Here is an 18,332-nt window from a genome sequence, read left to right on the forward strand (position 1 = left end):
CTCTTTGAGACTGTGCTGCTTTTTGGTGTCTACTCCCTCCTTCCAGTGTCTGCTCCGACAGAGTGGAGTTCGAAAATCTACTGAACGGAGCCATGACTGGCCCTACTGACCAGGAGGAGGAGAAAGGCCAGGGCTCCACAGCTAACTAAGAGGAGCAAGTCCACAATGTTGAGTGAATCCTGGAAGTGGTTAGTGGTGATGTGGTCAGGAATGAGCAATGACTCAAACTGTTCTAGATCTTGATGATGAACCACTTCCTGGTGTAGACTGTGGCTCCACCTTTTGGCATATCTGGGAGGGGTGTGTGTGGAAAGTCATAAGTTGACCGGGCAGTGAAGATCAATTAGTAGTCCACAGGAGGTGCTGTAAGAAGTGACGTTCCTGCATTTTTAAATTTGGTCAATTAAACAATGTACAAATTTACCCATGTAATGTCAGCATTGAGGATAAAGCGTTTGTGATTTTCTGATGAAAGATTTGGTGGAACTTTGTTCAGGAATGCAGCCAAAAGCTATTGAGGACTTGCTTCAGTCTATGTACACATGGTTTAGATATTATATAGATGTCTGTGCTAAAGTGGTCTTTAGAAAAACAAGGTTGTAATATGTGAATTGCAGCTGGATAGAGACAGTCTCTGCTATTGTTTATTTTCTCCCACTGACACTTAGATTTTTGAAAATACTTTGAACACTTGAAAATCTCTTCTGATCTTTGCATAAAATGATTGGAATACCATATATTCAATGTGATTCTTTTCAATAAGTTTGGAAATATTTAAAGTTTGGACAAAATCTTAGTCTTGCAAATCTACATGGTATTGTTTACAAGTTGACCTAAGTTATCTTTTTAAGTAATTGCTGCATCCTGTTTTGGTTCTGGGCACAACAAAACTACCAACTTCACTTTACCCTTTATCCTTCTGTCTTTCTTTATTTTATGTTTTTGCTGCTTCCTGTTTGTGTTAGCAATGGTCAATCTGGGCACCTGTCATATTGTCTTGTGGGTAGTCAAGAGTGGGTTTCAAGATTCTTGCAGCCTGAAAGGAAGAAATTGTCTTACGATGATAAATATACAATATGCAACAAGGTAGGAGTAACTGTAAAGCTACACTTGCTCTTTAACTTGGAGAGCAATTTTTGCAGTTGCCTGTCCCACTTGTTAACTTTGAGAGTTGGAGAGTTAAGAAATACTAGACAATTGGGTTGAAGTACTGCAGCATTATTTGTGCACAAGCAAATTCTGATCCTCCCAACAACACTTGAACAGGTCTTGTGTCTTTTCTTTTAAGAAGTGCAAAGTGTGAACTGACCACTGGTACATTGAAGACTTTATAATGATTCTGTGAATAATTTTACCCAGACATACATGGATATTATAAATGTCAAAGCAATGTGGTGAAGAATTCATCTCTAAATTTAGCTTTACTACTTTGCTTGAAGGCAGATCTGAACTGCAACATCAAGAATCCCAGAATTGTTATGATGTAGAAGGTCACACTTTTTGCATGTGGTGGTATTCAAATGCAGCTGCTACCCTTGTTTTTTTTTAAAAGATGAAAGTGGTTGTTGGTTTCGGAAGGTGCTGCATAAGGATCTTTGGTGAATTCAGCCCATTATCTTCTCCAGCTCTTTGAGCATTTGACTTAATGCCACTTGCTTTTTTATGCCACTTGCTTTTTTTTCCCCTTGTAGCCCTATACGTTTGTGTTTTTAGTTAAATTGTGTCACCTTTAAAGTCTGCTTTCACTTTCATTTGCTGCTTTTATTTAAAAAAAGCTTTACATTTGTGCCCTCTGTTTTGTTTGATGCTCTTACCAATGGGAACAGTTTCTTCTATTCTATCTTGTCCAGGCCCCCTCATGATTTTGAAACCTTCTGTCAGTCCACCTGAGTATATGGAGCCAAGTCTGTGTTCCTGCAATATTTCAACATGGATAGTACTCTTTCAGTTTATACTTGCATTTTAACACAAAAAAAATCTTTTTACGCTTCTCCATATTGAACTCCAACTATCAGCTATCTGTCTACTCCAAACTGTCAGTATTCCTTTGGAGACCTTTTTATACTAATGTCCTCTGTACTGTGCTCCCAAATTTTATATCCTTTGACATTGTCACCTGCACACTAAGATCTAGATTTCGTTGTTAACACACGAAAGGTGAGGGACTCAATACTGACGACTGAGGAGCTCTACTATAATCCTTTTTGTCCTACCTGAAAAATATGCACATTAATTATTGCTTTGATTCCTATACTTAAGCTACTTCCTGTACTTTTTAAAACATTAATTAATGGGATGGGGGAATCACTGGCCAAGCCAGCATGTTTTGCCAATCCCTAATTGTCCAGAGAGCAGATGAGAGTCAACCATGTTGCTGTGGGTCTGGAGTCGCATGGAGGACAGACCAGGTAAGGATGGCAGTTTCTTTCCCTGAAGGGTATTAGTGAACTAGATGGGTTTCTTGACAATTGACAATGGATTCACACTTATCATTATTCTTGCTTCCAAATTTTTTTTACTGAGTTCAAATTACACAGTCAGCCGTGGCGGGATTCAAACCTGGGTCCCCTGAACATTATCTGGGTCTCTGGGTTAACAGCCAAGCGATAATACCACTAGGCCATCACCTCCCCATTTTATAATACCTTTAGTACTGTCCCTTTTGAGCTATAGTTTTTCTCTTAGTTCTGTGGTGTGGCTCTTGTGTAGAATTTCTTTTGCAAGTCTATGTAGGGCACATAAAAAACATTGCTCTTATCAACCCTCTCTATTACTGCTTCAAAAAAAATTCCAAGTACTTAGTTAGACATTTTTTACTCTCAAGTCCATATTGGCTCTTCTGAATTAACCCATACTTTACTACATGCTGACTAATCTTATCCCGATTGATTCTGGAAGTTGCCCCACTAGGGGTAGGGCAAAAAGATGTCTGGAATCGATCCCGGCTGGAACCCAGTCCCGAGCCCAAGAGTCTGGCTGATGTGACTAGATATACTACTTTAATCCTGAAGCAATGAATAGTGATGGCAGAGACTCCAGTTTTCTTTGTGTGGCTGACGAGGAATCTCTTGCTATTAACATCTACTGTTGGGGTACATTGGAAAGATGTACAGGTTGATACTTTGCCTTTTTGGCAAATGTTATGAAAGCATATTCCTTGGTCATCCAGCCTGGATTGAGACAGTTAACCATGGCACTGATACGGTGCTAAAAGATCTCAAGTCTTTAGATTGTGGGTATGAAACGTAATTGTTCCAGTAGTGTATTTCATAAGCTTTGTGATACCAGCTAATTGTATTGCTGTTCAAGTCAGACCCCAGATGGATGGATTGATGGATTTTTTGTTTTCTTAATTAACATGCTTTTTAGTCACTGGGACAGAATCCTGCAAGGCTGTGGATTTTAACAGGACTTATTAACAAGAAATAAGTAAAAGCCAACATTTTAAATATAGAACACAGATCTTAAAACACCCATCAAATCAAAATCTCCACTTGTTTCCTGCCACGATCCATTTGTAGAAAATCAAATCCTTGGAACCAGCACCTGTATATCAACTCTTTTGAGTACAATTTACTAATTCACTCCATTTGTTTCCTGTGAACTGTGGCGGTAAATCCTTACATCATTAGACACAAGTTTAAAATATTCTGTTTTTAATAACCTGTATATTTCTAATTAAGCTCTATTTCTTTCTTAGTTTGGAGGCTTCATAAACTACCCTTCTGCTGAGGTGACCACATTTTTCCCTGAGCCATCCTCTCTACTCCTGTAAAAAGAGAGCGCCAAATTAGGTCTCCTCTGAACTTGCAGTCTTTATTTTCTAAACTAAAATTAATCCCTTGGTTATTCTGAACTGAAAACAAGTTAATGACCTTTTGAAAACCACCCCAGTTTAAACAATTTTCCATTGACACCACAGGGATTTCCACCCACATGCTTTCTGAGAAATGCTGGATTAGGGGTTCTGTTCTGGAAGGAAATGCTGACTTTTTTTTCTTGTTTTTTAAAAAGAACTTTAACCAAGTGACCTCTATCTGTGCCACCAATTTGAAATCCAAAATTCCAAAAATGATATATACTGAACCCATTGTGTCACACTTGTCCTAAAAATGACAAAACAGATCCTTCCAAACTTAATTAAAATATTTTATTATTACAAAATTATTATGTCAAACAAATTGAACTCAACTGTTTCAGACTAAGTTCTGTTGCATTCTGTTTTAAATAGAATATTCTACTTTTCAGAACAATATGATGCTTTTGTGAAATTCACACACGATCAGATTATGAGACGATATGGAGAACGACCTGCTAGTTGTAAGTATAGATTTCTTGTAGGCTTTGCAATTTAATTTTTCTACAAGTTTAATGACCAGGAAAGCCATTGGACTTGTACCTAACCCCTCTTACCACTCAGTTAAAATATGAATATAAAGAGTTTGCATTCTGTAACACTGGCTATTAGATTCCGGTTTACTTTTGGTAATTAGATTAGATTAGATTAGATTAGATTATTTAGCATGGCCAATTCACCTGACTTGCACATCTTTGGACTGTGGGAGGAAACCGGAGCCCCCGGAGGAAACCCACGCAGGCACGGGGAGAACGTGCAAACTGCACACAGTCAGTCACCTGAGTCGGGAATTGAACCCGGGTCTCTGGCGCTGCGAGGCAGCAGTGCTAACCACTGTGCCACCGTGCCGCCCACATTGTTTGAGAGACTAAAGCAATCTAACACTTTTTTTTAATATTCATTCTAGAAATATAAACTGTACTTTTTTTTAATATTCATTCTAGAAATATAAACTGTTTACCAGCTCTTAGAAAAACCTTGTACAGCATTGACACTTTTCTTTATATTGCCAGTGATTTATGCACCAGCAAGTTTCTGATTCGATCAAATATGTACAATTTATGAAAATCCTAGTGTGTTTCAGGTTGGGCATTGTGTTTCACTCTAATGTTGTGGTTTAAATTGAGCTAGAACTGAAATCTTAAATCTGTTCAGCTTAGTCGTTGATTGGAAAACTTGTGAATTTTTTAAATATTTGCTGAACAAGTGGGTGTCACATTGTCACTGCTTTCATTATCATCCATCCCTGTTACACCTGAGTTGATAAGTGATATGATGGGAGCAGTCGAGGAAGGTTTGGCATGCTGTTGCATGGTGTATATTGTTGCTACAACCTGCTGATAATGAATGTTTAGATGAATCAAGCCCTGGTCAATCAGACTAATTTCTCCTGCATGATGTGGTTGTTTTGCAGCTGTGCATAACCAGGCAAATGGGGAATATTTCATCAAGCTGTTAACTTTGCCTTGAAATGTTGGAGACACTTTACTACAAAATGTTCAGCCTCTGTTCTGCTCCTATTGTCACAGCATTTTAAAAGCAGCTGTAATTAGGGTTGCGATGAATAGTGGCCCTTTTGAGTTTAGATAAGTGTCATTCATTGAACATTATAGAGAGCTAGTCAGTTTTGTTTCTTGATAGAGATGTTCATTCACACAGGCAGTGTTATCCAAAAAAGCATTTGAACAGAAATCTGCAGGTAAGCAGTTTAGAGAAAATAGATTACCTTGAGAACATTAAGTGAATGATTGATATCCAGTACTTTAGTGTTACTTTTTAAATGAAGTGGATGTAAAAAGCAAATGGTAGCTCCCACAAGCTTATGTGAAATGAATTGAGTTGTGTCAATTTAGGAAAACTGAGACTGAATAATAAACGGATATTTCCTGTGCTTGACAACCTGGTTATTGTCATTGGCTTGATCCTTAAAATTGAATTTTGTTTGCCCAATATGCCGTGACTCTTGTTGAATAAAGTACTTTGAAGGTGCAGTGAGTTGACTAGGCCCATTTTTGTTTTGGAAAACCTGGTAGCATTCTATCCACAGCTACAATGTGAATAACTATTCTGAGACACTAGAGGGCAGCTAGCCCATTGTAGATTACTATCAATAGAAGTGGACGCAGCAGAATTTCCACATTTCAGTGAAACAATATACATTTATGAATAGATTTGGCACAATTTTGGTTTTAATCATTATTAACGTAGTAAAGATTGAAAGCTCTAAACTATATTTTTTTAAAAACTGCTTGATTTCTGTAATGATCCTGTTTGTGTGCAACTGTATAAACTGTTGTAATCTTGTCTAATGAAGTTTATCTTTGCAAACTTTAGATAGTGCACTTCCCTAACTGTTAGTCTTTTATTAATGTGTAAATAGTGAATTGCAAGAATTTAACTGGATGACTGGCTAGTTTTAATTGCAGTGTTCTTGTTCTTTTCATTTCTAATATACTGTCTTACAATACTTCTTTTTTCCCTACAGATGTGTCCTGAAGCATTTTGTGATTGAACGGGTGTTGGCTTTCACCTCAAGTCAGCTGCTGTACTTAATGAGAACTAATTTTGGTGCCATGTTTTACCCACCTTCTACTTGAGGGATTTTAACTTTTCACTGCTGGCCCACCCTACCTCTTGTAAAATGAAACAAAAAGACAAAAAAAATCTGACTTTACCAGGCATTGTGCTATCAGTACAGAGATTTGTCTACTTTCCACTGCTAACTCTGCTACTGTGAGAATAACCTGCCATTTATTTCCAGTTCAAGAAGCTGAATACCAAGCAACAGTTAATCTGCTTTTAAGAAGTGGCACTGAATATGGGATTGTTACCGTGCAAACCTTTTGAAAGGATTAAAGTTCTGTCACAAGTGATTAATCTGAATTTTGAACATCATTAAAGTATAAATTTCAGTTTCTCTGTATTGATCTGAAAAATGCAGTGCACTACAGTAATATTGCAGAAATCTCCATTTTTTTTGTAGAATTTTTAATTCAGTGGAGCATTGTTACCTGTCAGCAACAGATACCTGTAACACTGTTACTACACAGTAAGTGGGATGTGTATATCCAATCTAGTCTTTGAATTCAAAGTTTCAACTGGAAACCTCCAAATCGCGCACACAACCTGGTCTGAAGCAAAAATTGACTGAGGCAGAAATATAAACATCCATGGCTCACTGTCCAGACACATGAAACGTATACTTGTGAAAGTCACGAGAACAATGCTAAAACCTTTTATGGTCTCATATTAGGAATGCATGATATGTCAGGGATCTGTTTATTTCAAATTTTCTTCTGAAAGTAGAAAAGCCAGTAATCATTTATGAATGGTACAAAGGTTTAAAATGGGTGAAACCATCTTTTCTTAAATAGTCCTGTTCTTGGTTTAAACTCAGTTTTGTAGAATTTGTCTGTTTGAACAATAGTATTTTTACCTGTTGTACCAAGAGTTTAGATTGGCTTTCAATCTTGTTTCATCATTTTGGCAATTAAATAGGACTAAGATTACTTGAGCTGGCTCTTTAAAGAGTTGCATAAATTGAATTTTTAATTTTAAAATGATTCTAAATCTCACTAATTGAGAGCATTGGCCTTTAGCTCAGCGAATATAACATTTGTACAATTCTGTTTTGAAGTGCACATATGATCACAAAATGGATTAGATCATGGGCTGAGATTCAGAAACTGGTCTATTTGGGAAATAAATTGGCTTGTGCTGGACTCTTAATTTGCATATTCAATCAAATGAACTTAAATCTAGATGCTTTTGATATTCTGTCTGCTGGCTACAACATCAACTTTATAGATCTTCCCTCTCATTTAACAAGTTGCAAATCTGTAAGGACAAGCAGTGGCATTTTTTTTAAACCTACGCTGTTAGAACAAATTGCAATGAATGTTTGTTTTTAAAGCATCCTAACCAAAAAGTGCAACTTCACTGTTGTCTTTGTATGTTTCTTACCCTGTGTGGTGTTAACAAGCTTAGTTTTAAAGAAAATTTTGAAAAATATCTGAACTGGGCATCTGTTTATACCCAGCTTTTGATTTGAACATTTGAGGATTCCACATTCCCTATTTATTCTCTTTGAAAATTGATTTTGTAACCTATATTAGTCTTGCATTTGCTTGTTTGCCTGAGTTTTGTTTCCTAGTTATGATTTCAGATGACTTGTATTTAATAAATCTAGAGTGGCCTTATTAACATAAATGATGTTTTGAGATTATAGCATTGTCAGAACTAAGGATGCACACTGATGCTTTTATAAAACTTGGCTACTACGTAGAATATGGAGGTTGCTATAACAGTTATGCACTCTCCTAGTTAAGATCCTACACCTAACGTGATAATCGTTATTCAAGGAATCAGTATAGTTAAATTCTTGGAAGTGAGTTTGTAGTCTAGAGACAATGTTTTGTCAGTTCTTTCCTCCAGTTGTAGGTAGTTTTAAAAGCATACAGTTGCACTAGTTGGTTACACTTCACAATATAAATTTAATTTGGACAGAATTGCAGACTTTAATTAAAAATTGGAAATTTAATAATTACATCTGTACATAGAACGATTATAACTTGGTTCAGCTAAAGGTAACTAATTGAACTTTGGCTCTGCTCATTAGAAATAAATGGCTCAAGGCCTGGACAATTAATTTAGTGACCACAATTGAGCTGTTCAGTTTCATCTTAGATGGGGTGATGATTGAGGAAAGTGCATTTTCAAATGATTTTGTACATTGACAGGCTGAATTGTTTGAGATGCTTGTCCTTTCAAAACTTGCCAACATTTTGATGTTTCCAACTCTCATCTAAAGCTCGAGTACTTTTTTTTTTAAATATCCCATCACGTTAAATAGAACTGATTCTGAAGTCACCTTTTTTTAATTGGAGTAAAGTGGCTTTCGTTTTCATGACTCATTAGTGTTTAATCAGGTTGATTTCAAGTCCTAGCTTTAAATAAACTCCCACTACCAGTGCCTTCCATTCAACAGTAACTCTACATTATATATATTTTGTCAACTTTTCATGGAAAGTAAAAGAAAGTCCTCTGCCTGAACTACTTGGTCAAAGACGAGAGAAATCTTTTCTCTGGAATCTCCCATTTCTTCGCACTGCACTAAAGGACACTGATTTCAAATTTTTACTATAGAAAAGGCAAAAATGGAAGATATTAATTTATTGAATGGAGTGTGATGTACTAACTAACATTTGTTGTAAGCAAAGATCACTCAAAACGTGATCTGTTTTCCAAAAGTGGTATATCAGCTAATCTTGGTGTGGGTGGAGAAGGCAGGAGAAAAGCAGAGGAAAAGCATAAGTTGGCTAAGTTTGAACAAATCTTGAGTGATAGTAAAGCATGTTTGTTTCTCTCTCTGTGCGTGTGTGTATGTGTATTTTGGGAGGAAAGCTTTCCTACAATCTTGTCAATCCTGTTTTAAAAGTCTTCCCTGTCTGATTCTTTTGTTTGCCTTATCTTCCCTGAGTATTATAAATTGAAGTTGAGTTATTAAATATCTAGCTGGTTTTTGGCAGTATATAGTACTAGCTCATTCCTGTTACATTAGAATATCCAGAAAATTTGCTGAATATAAATGACAGAATAGAGGTCAAAATTAAAACCTGTGTGAATCTCAATTTTTTAGAAGGTTTAAAATTAGTCTGTGCTTAGAACAGGTTAGTTTGGCCATGATGTCTATTGCAACATAAATTGAAAATCCCTGAAATTTAGGTTTTAAATGAGCAGAGGACACAACTTGTTCTAATTGCACGCACTCATGAGAGATTCTGAAATCATCCTTTTATATTCATGTGCTTCTCTAACAATTACAGGACAGTTAGTGACAAGGCTATTGACTCTCTGCAAAGCAAATGTTCTTGCCCATTGAGGTAATATTTGCTAATTGCTGAAGTGTTCTGTGTATTAGATGTATTGTTTGTGGATACTGCATCTCCTTTGTTTTACTTCATTAAATGCCATTTTGTTTTATTGAACTCATTAAATAAATACAAATATCAACTTGATTCCTAATTTTGTACATTTTAGAAGAGTTCAGTAAGTTAGTCTTTCATACTGTGCAACATTTTACTTTTTAAAGTTTTTTTTTCCTGCCTGACTTCCAAAACTGATCAAAAGTAAATTTGGATGAAATGCTGAGACATTGCAAGCAGTCTAAGATTTGTTGCAGTGAACCAAGATAAGCTTGCAAAAGTTATTGGCCCTTACAAAAAACTTGAACCATAAACAAGTGTTTATTTTACAGATGAGATTTAAGCATTTTACCTTTTTATTTTCATGAATTTAATATAGTCCACAAGTGTACATTAATATGTGTATGGCAGTGATTCTGAAACGAGTCTGAGGATGTTTGCTTGTATATTTGATTAAAAGGGGTCTGCCTTCGGTGGAATCCATTTTGAAAATCTATTTAATGTCACCCTCCAAAATTTACAGAAGCTTTGACCACTTTTGTCTCCAAGTCAACAATTGACACCTGTACAGAATGGCTTTTGCAGATTACCTGAAATTGCCCCATATCCTTTTCTGCACACTGTTTCTTGTGGAATTGGACTTGCTTGGTTCCATTCTTGCCTATGATTTGTAGTTGGGTAATGTCTAGCGACTACTAGTGTTCCTATTTCTGCCCAATTATCTCAAGTTCCTGAAGATCCAAACTTGGTTCCCTTTTTGTTGTTTTTAATGACGTTATCCAAGGACTTTGTCAGTTTCCACATGTGCATTTGTACTTTTTACCTCCTTTCTTTAATCCTCCACTGTCTATTTGCTATCATGCTATTTGTCTTTTATAAACTAACTTACTTTCTTCAGATTATTGCTGTAAAGACTGTAACTTTCCCTCCCCTAACTCACTATATAATTGATGAATTCTTGTCAATTCCTTTGGTTGAATAAGATTATTTGCTTGTTTGTGAAAATTCAAACCTGTATCGTGCATGTTGTGAAGATTTTGGTTTTTTTTCCTCTGGAATTGCTCTTTCTGCACCTTTTTTAGCTTGTGTATATGTATAAAGGGAAAAGTTCCAAGGATGGATTCTCAGGAGATTACATAAAGATGAGGAAGCAGACCATGAACTGATAAAGTAAGAGGAATTATTGGTTTTATGCTAACTAAACTCTGCTGTGGTCTAGAGGTGTTGGAAGTTGGCCATGTTGCATAGTTTTTAAAAAAATATTCCTGATCACCTTTTGCAATCGACATGCAACTGGTGCGTTGCATAATTTTCCCTTCCATGCAGGATTTCGCAATCTGTTTTATCATTGTATTGCCAATTTTATTCAAAATTGTCATGCATGGACAACAAAACTGCATCGTTTTAAACCTATCTGCTGTAATAATGTTAGCTTCCTCATACACCAAATTGCAACAAAATGGATACTGTTTTTATATAAAAGTGGCATTCAAATCAGGCTTGAGGTTTGCATTGGTAAAATCCAGTAGTGCTCAATTTTAATTTTGGTTGTGGTTTATAACTGTCAAGAGCTGATATGTTAGTTGAACACCTAAACCTTGGTTTGGCTGCTGCGTATACAACACTAAAATAATCAATGTCACACAAATTTGCCTGCAGAAGCAGAATACTCGAGTGGAACTATTTGTGAGAATTAATTGAGCTGTTACAATAGGAATTGCACTTTATAATTCAAATTAAGCTTTGTCCTTTGATACCTACATAAGATTCTTATTTACTGACTTTAGCTCCACCTTCACCTTCACCAAATTTCCAACAAAACTCATCTCCAAATTTCAAGACCTAAGATTCTGCTCATTCCTCTGCACCTGGACCCTTGACTTCCTGATATGCAAACCGCAATCAGTAGGGATAGACACCATCTCTTCCACAATAATCCTCACCATTGGTGCCTTGCAAGGTTAAATACTCTGCCCCTTGCTAAACTACTTATATACTCATGACTGTTTGGCCAAATTCAGCTCTAACTATATTTACAAATTTGCTGTAGAGATCTAACCCACAAGAATGACGAGATTATAGGAAAGAGACAGCTCAGTGGCATGGTATAAGGGCAATAATATTTCCCTTGAAGGAAAAGTGAAGGAACTGGTCGACTTCAGGAGGTGGAGTAAAGGACAGGTGCTGGCTGTGTCAATGGTGCTGGAGAGGAGGTGGTCAACGGCTTAATGTAACTATCACCAACAATCTATTCTGGTCCATCCACATCAACATTACAGTCAAGAAAGCACATCGACATCTCTACTACCTCCAGAAGGCTAAGGAAATTTGGCGTGTCTGCAACGACTACTGATTTTTAGAGAGACATTTAGATAGGATGCTTTCTATGATATCACGGCTTGGTATGGCAACTGCTGTACCTAAGACTGCAAGAAATTGCAGAGTGTGAATGCAGTCCAGTATTCTGCATTCTATTCTATTACTCTGTACTTGAGTAAGGTATGATTTGACTGGTTAGCATGCAATATCATACTTTTCACTGTCTCAGTACAGGTGCCAATAATAAATCAAATCCCCTCCAGACCTGATTTGTATTAGTGCTCTCCTGACTTACCATCCACAATGCATTCTCCATAACCTCTAAGATCATTTGATATTCTACTCATTGTATCCCCTTAAATCTTGTTTGCATCATCCAGTTCTCATTAACCTACACTGGGCTAAGAACCAAAATTTTGAAGACAAAACATATATTTAAACAACTCCAAAACCATTCCACTCTAAATATTGTCTTAAAATTGAGTATCTCTCTCTGACATTGCCTCCCTTTCTCCTAAATTTGTTGCCAAACTGCAGCTGCTTAGCTCCCTCTCCAAATCAAGCAAAATAAATCCAACTCTGCCAACGACCACCGCATTAGTCTACTCTCAATCAACAGTAAATTGATGGAAAGTGTCATCAACCGTGCTATCAAGCAGTATCTGCTCAGCAATAATTTGATCAGAGGCCAAATTTGCATTCTACCACGACCTCCCAGCTCCTGACCTCATTATAACCTTGGTTCAAGTGTGGACAAGAGCCAAATTTGTGTGAACGGAGTGTGATGAGCCCTTGACACTAAGACTGCATTTCAGCGTGGAGCATCAAGCAGCCATAGCAAAACTAGTAAAGGAATTGGAGCAAACTCTTTCGAATCTTAACAAGCATATAGAAAGATAGTTGCAGTTGTTGATCAGTCGTTTAAGCTCCAAGACCTCTCTGCAGGTGTACCTCAGGGTAGTGTCCTAGATCTTCAGCTGCTACATTGCTGACCTTCCCTCCCCCACCCCTGTCAGCATAAGGTCAGAAGTGGGCGTGTTCATTGTGCAATAATTAGCACCATTCACTTCAGCTACTGAAGCAGTCCATGTTTCGATGCAACAATATCTAGACAAAATCCAAGGTTGAGCTGACAAGTGACATTTGCATCATACAAATAGAGGCAATGCTGTAAGAGACAATCTAATCACTGCCTCTTGACATTCAGTGGTATTACCATCACTGAATCTCTATACTATCAACATCCTAGAGGGTTTCCATTGACTAGGAACTCAGTTGGACTCTTTTATTAGTATAATGGGTACAAGAGCAGGATAGAAATCAAGAATACTGCAGTGAGCAAGTCATCTTCTGACTCCCCAAAGCCTATCCATCATCCACAAGGCACAAGTGAGGAGCATGATGGAATGGTCCCACTTGCAGTTTCAACAACATTCCAGAAGCTTGACACCAGGACAAAATTGCTTGCTTGATTGGCATCACATCCATTCTTTTCACCATCAATGCTAAGTTGCAACTGTATGTACCATCTACAGACGTACTGCAGAAATTCACCTAAGATCTTTAGACAAATGCATGATCATTTCCATCTACAAGGACAAGGCCATTAGATACATAGGAACACCACCATTTGCCTGCAAGACACTCACCGTCTTGACTTGGAAATATTTTGCTGTTCTTTCACTGTTGGGTCAAAATCTTGGTAACCCCATCTTTATAGCTTTGTGAATCTCCCTGCAGCACATGGATTGCAGTGGTTCAAGAAAGCAACTCACCACCACCACCTTGAAAGTAACGAGACTGGCAATAAATACTGGCCCAGCCTGCATGCCCACATTCCAAGAGTGAATTAAACTTTTCAATTACAGGTTCTAAATTCTTCTATTTATTTGCTCCGTCTTTTAAACAACATCTTTTAATCCCACTTCTTTGACCAAACTGTCATCTATCATAGATGTAAGTTTGCTCACTGAGCTGGAAGGTTTGTTTTCAGATGTTTCATCACGTACTTGGTAACATCAGTGAGCCTCTGGTGAAACACTAGTGGTATGGGTTGCTTTTTATTTGTGTTTAGGTTTCCTTGGGTTGGTGATGTCATTTCCTGTTCTTTTTCTCAGACCTCTTGGCATCATGGTAACCCATAAACCCACCAACACACACAAACAGCAGCTAATGAACTTGAAAGACCCTATACAGACAACAAGCAAAACTAATGTCATTTACAAAATACCTTCCAAGAACATTGGACAAACAGGCAAAAGAGTAGCCACCAGGATACATGAATATCAACTAGCCACAAAAAAACATCACTCACTATATCTTCTCATACAGATGAGGAAGGACGCCACTTTGGGACAACACATCCATCCCAAGACAAGCCAAACGGAGACATACACAAGAATTCCTCGAAGCATGGCATTTCAACTGGAACTCTATCAACAAACACATTGACTTGGATCCCATTTACCACCCTCTGAGAAAAAAAACAGGAAATGACATCACCAACCCAAGGAAACCTAAATACATAAATAGAAAGCAGGTCACGAACACCAGTACTTCACCAGAGGCTCACTGATGGTGTTACCTAGAATGGTGATGAAATGCCTGAAAACAAACCTTCCGGTGCAGTGAGCAAACTTATATCCTGAACCTGAGCAACAAATCTTCTCAAAACTCGCAATCATCTATCATCATTTTCACCTTTTTGGGATGGTGCCTTTATTTTCCCCCAATCTCTTTTTGAAGCAAATTGAACTTGTAATCAACCCAAAACTGTTAAGTAAATGCAACTGATTGATTTAGATCCCATTGTACTCCTTAGGTAACCTTCTGTACTGTCCACTATACCTTAAATTTTGATGTCCTCTGCAAACTTACTAACCATGCCTATATTCTCATCTTAATCATTTTGTACAAATGACAAACAGTAGACCTAGTACTAATCCTTGTGGCACATGGCTGGTCACGGGTCTCCAGGCTGATCAACCATCCTCTGCCACCACCCTCCATCTCCTACCTGAAGCTAATTTTGTATCCAATTGGCTAGCTCTCCCTGGATCACGTGGGATCCAATCTTACTAATCAGTCTACTATATGGTACCTTGTTGAAGACCTTGCTAAAATCCAGGGAGACAATGTCTACTGCACTGCCTTCCACTATCTTCTTGGTCACCTCTTCAAAAAACCCCATCAAATTTGAGAGACAATTTCCTATGCATAAAGCCATGCTGACTATCCTGAATCGTCCTTACTTCTCTGACAACTTAAACCACCACTAATGTTAGGTTTATTCTGTAGTTCTATGACTTTTCTTGCAGCCTCTTTTAAATAATGGCACAATATTATACACCACCAGTCTTCCGGCACCTCACCTATGGCTGTTGATGATACAAATGTCTCTGCTAGGTCACTTGCAATTTCTTTCCTAGCTTCCCACAATATAATGGGATATGCCTGATCAGGTCCTGGAAATGTATCTACCTTTTATGCATTTTAAGACCTCCAGAACCTCCACTTCTGTAATGAGGACTCTTCATATATCACTATTTACTTCTAACTTCACCAGCTTCCATGTCTTTCTCCATGGTAAATACTGATGAAAAATATTTGTTTAGGATCTCACCCACCTCCTGTGGCTCCACACATAGATGGCCTTGTTGAACTTTACGGGTCCTATTCTCTCCCTAGTTACTCTTTTGCCCTCAATATACTTGCATAATCTTCTTGGATTCTCCCTTACCTTATCTGGCAAAGCTGTGTGCCCTTTTTGCCCTCCTGGTTTCCCTGTCAGGGAAACTTTTAGGTTGCACTTTTGCACCTCTATACTTGAAAAGATTCATTTGATTCCAGTTGCCTATACCAAACATATGCCTTTTTCTTGACCAGAGTCTCAATATCCCTAGTCATCCAGTGTTTACCCTCTCCTATCAGTCTTGCCCTTCACTAACTGGAACATGCTGGCCCTGAACTCTCATTATCTCACTTTTGAAAGCCTCCCATTTGCCAGATATCTTTCATCTATGAACAGCCACCCCAATCAACTTTTGGAAGTTCCTATCTAATACCAAAGTGCAGGGAAAAAAGAGTTCACAACAAAAAAAGTTAATAAAATGCACATGGGACTCCTGGCTTGAATAATAACATTGTTCAGAAACAAAGGCCATTAAGCAACAAAAAACTTGCTATTTGCTGGTTTGTTTCCAATTATGGGCTCTACAATTAACAAAGAATGTCCAGGACTTGGTAAGGTGCAATGGCGATTGACCAGAATTATACCAGTGATGAGTGACTTCAACACTATAGACAAAGTACAGAAGCAGTTGCTATATTTAGATCAGAGGCTGAAGCAAGATTTGTGTTTAAAATTATGAATGTAAATACCAAGAAGTGCTTCCGTTGAGAGGTGGTGGAGCTCATACCAAATAAATTATAAAATGATTTTGATGAGAATATTGGCATGGTTAGTAAGTTTGCAGAAAACATCAAAATTGAAGGTTTAGTGGACAGTGCAGAAGGTTATCTAAGAGTACGGTGGGATCTTGATCAATTGTGCTAGTGGGATGAGGAATGGCAGATGGAACTTAATGCACATAAATACAAGCTGTTACATTTTGGCAAGACAAACCAGAGCAGGACTTGCAGAAATAATCGTAGAGTCCTTGAGAGTGTTGTCAAACTGAGAGACCTAGGGATGCAGGTACATAATTCCTTGAAAAAACATCACAAGAAGACTGGATGGTGAAGGCTTTTGGCACACTTGCCTTTATTCATCAGAGCATTGAGTAAGGAGTTGCGATGTCATGATATAGCTGTTCAAGTCATTGGTAAGGCCACATTTGGATTACTGTGTATAATTCTGTCCTGCTATAGGAAGAATATTATTAAACTGGAAAGGTTGCAACAAAAGAATTGCAAGGGTATTACTGAGACAGGTAAGATTTGAATTATAAGGAAGGCTGGATAGGCTGGGACCTTTTCCCCCTGAAGCATAGGAGGTTGAGGGGGTCATCTTAAAGATATTTATAAAATCATGAGTGGCATAGATAAGGTGAATAGCAAAAGTATTTTCCAAAGAGTAAGGGACCCCAGAACTAGAAACCACAGGTTTAAGGTGAGAGGGGAAAGATTTAAAAGGAACCTGAGGAGAAGTAGGTTGTTCACACATAGGGTAGTGTGTAGATGGAACAAACTGCCAGAGGATGTGATAGAGGTGGGTACAATTACAACATTTTACAAGACATTTGGACAGATATATGGATAGGATAGGTTTAAAGGCAAACGGGATGAGTTCAGTTTAGGAAATCTGATCAGAATGGAGGAGCTGGGCCTAAAGACCTGTTTCTGTACTGTAAACCTCTGACTCTTAACCCCATTAAAATTGTATAATTTCATTTACCTTGCCTCATTTCCCCCCAAATTGCATCACTTCACACTTTTATTGTATTGCTTTAAAGTCTGCTACTATCTGCTACAAATGGTTAGCATTGCCTCACCACGTTAGAGACTCTGGTTTGATCTCCGCCTTGGGTGACTGTGCAAACTGTGCACAGACATTCTCCCTGTGTCCTGTGTGGATTTCCTCTAGGTGCTCCGGTTTCCTCCCACAGTCCAAAGATGTGCAGGCTAAGTGGATTAACCTTGGGAAATGCGTGATTACAGGAATGGGGGTGAGTCTGAGTGGGGTGCTCTTAGGGGGTTGCTTCCACACTCTGTAGGGATACTGTGATCTTCCATTACTATGTGTCAAGGGGAGTTCCAGTCCTAATGCTTTTGGATATTTCATTGTTTGTTTTTTTTTTGCTTTTCATCAGATAAATGCGAGGTGCTGCATTTTGAGAAAGCAAATCTTAGCAGGACTTATACACTTAATGGAGACCTTGGAGTGCAGCTTCATAGCTCCTTGAAAGTGGAGTCACAGGTAGATAGGATAGTGAAGAAGGTATTTGGTATGCTTTCCTTTATTGGTCAGAGTATTGAGTACAGCAGTTGGGAGGTCATGCTGCAGCTGTACAGGACATTGGTTAGGCCACTGTTGGAATATTGCGTGCAGTTCTGGTCTCCTTCCTATCGGAAAGATGTTGTGAAACTTGAGAGGGTTCAGAAAAGATTTACAAGGATGTTGTCAGGGTTGGAGGATCTGAGCTACAGGGAGAGGCTGAACAGGCTGGGGCTGTTTTTCCTGGAGCGTCGGAAGCTGAGGGGTGACCTTTATAGAAGTTTACAAAATTATAAGG

General features: G+C 38.0%; 1 protein-coding gene across 1 annotated transcript in view; it reads left to right on the plus strand.

The window, feature by feature from the left end:
* akirin1 (akirin 1) overlaps positions 1–9,868 on the plus strand; it is a 36,126-nt gene extending 26,258 nt beyond the window's left edge. The window contains exons 4-5 of the mRNA XM_043717812.1: positions 4,249–4,320; positions 6,342–9,868. Of these exons, the coding sequence (XP_043573747.1) occupies positions 4,249–4,320; positions 6,342–6,352 (83 nt within the window). The 3' untranslated portion in view covers positions 6,353–9,868. The remainder of the gene's footprint in view (positions 1–4,248; positions 4,321–6,341) is intronic.
* Positions 9,869–18,332: the final 8,464 nt, after the last annotated feature.

This window comes from Chiloscyllium plagiosum, chromosome 27 (assembly GCF_004010195.1).
Source record: "Chiloscyllium plagiosum isolate BGI_BamShark_2017 chromosome 27, ASM401019v2, whole genome shotgun sequence".
NCBI lineage: Eukaryota > Metazoa > Chordata > Chondrichthyes > Orectolobiformes > Hemiscylliidae > Chiloscyllium > Chiloscyllium plagiosum.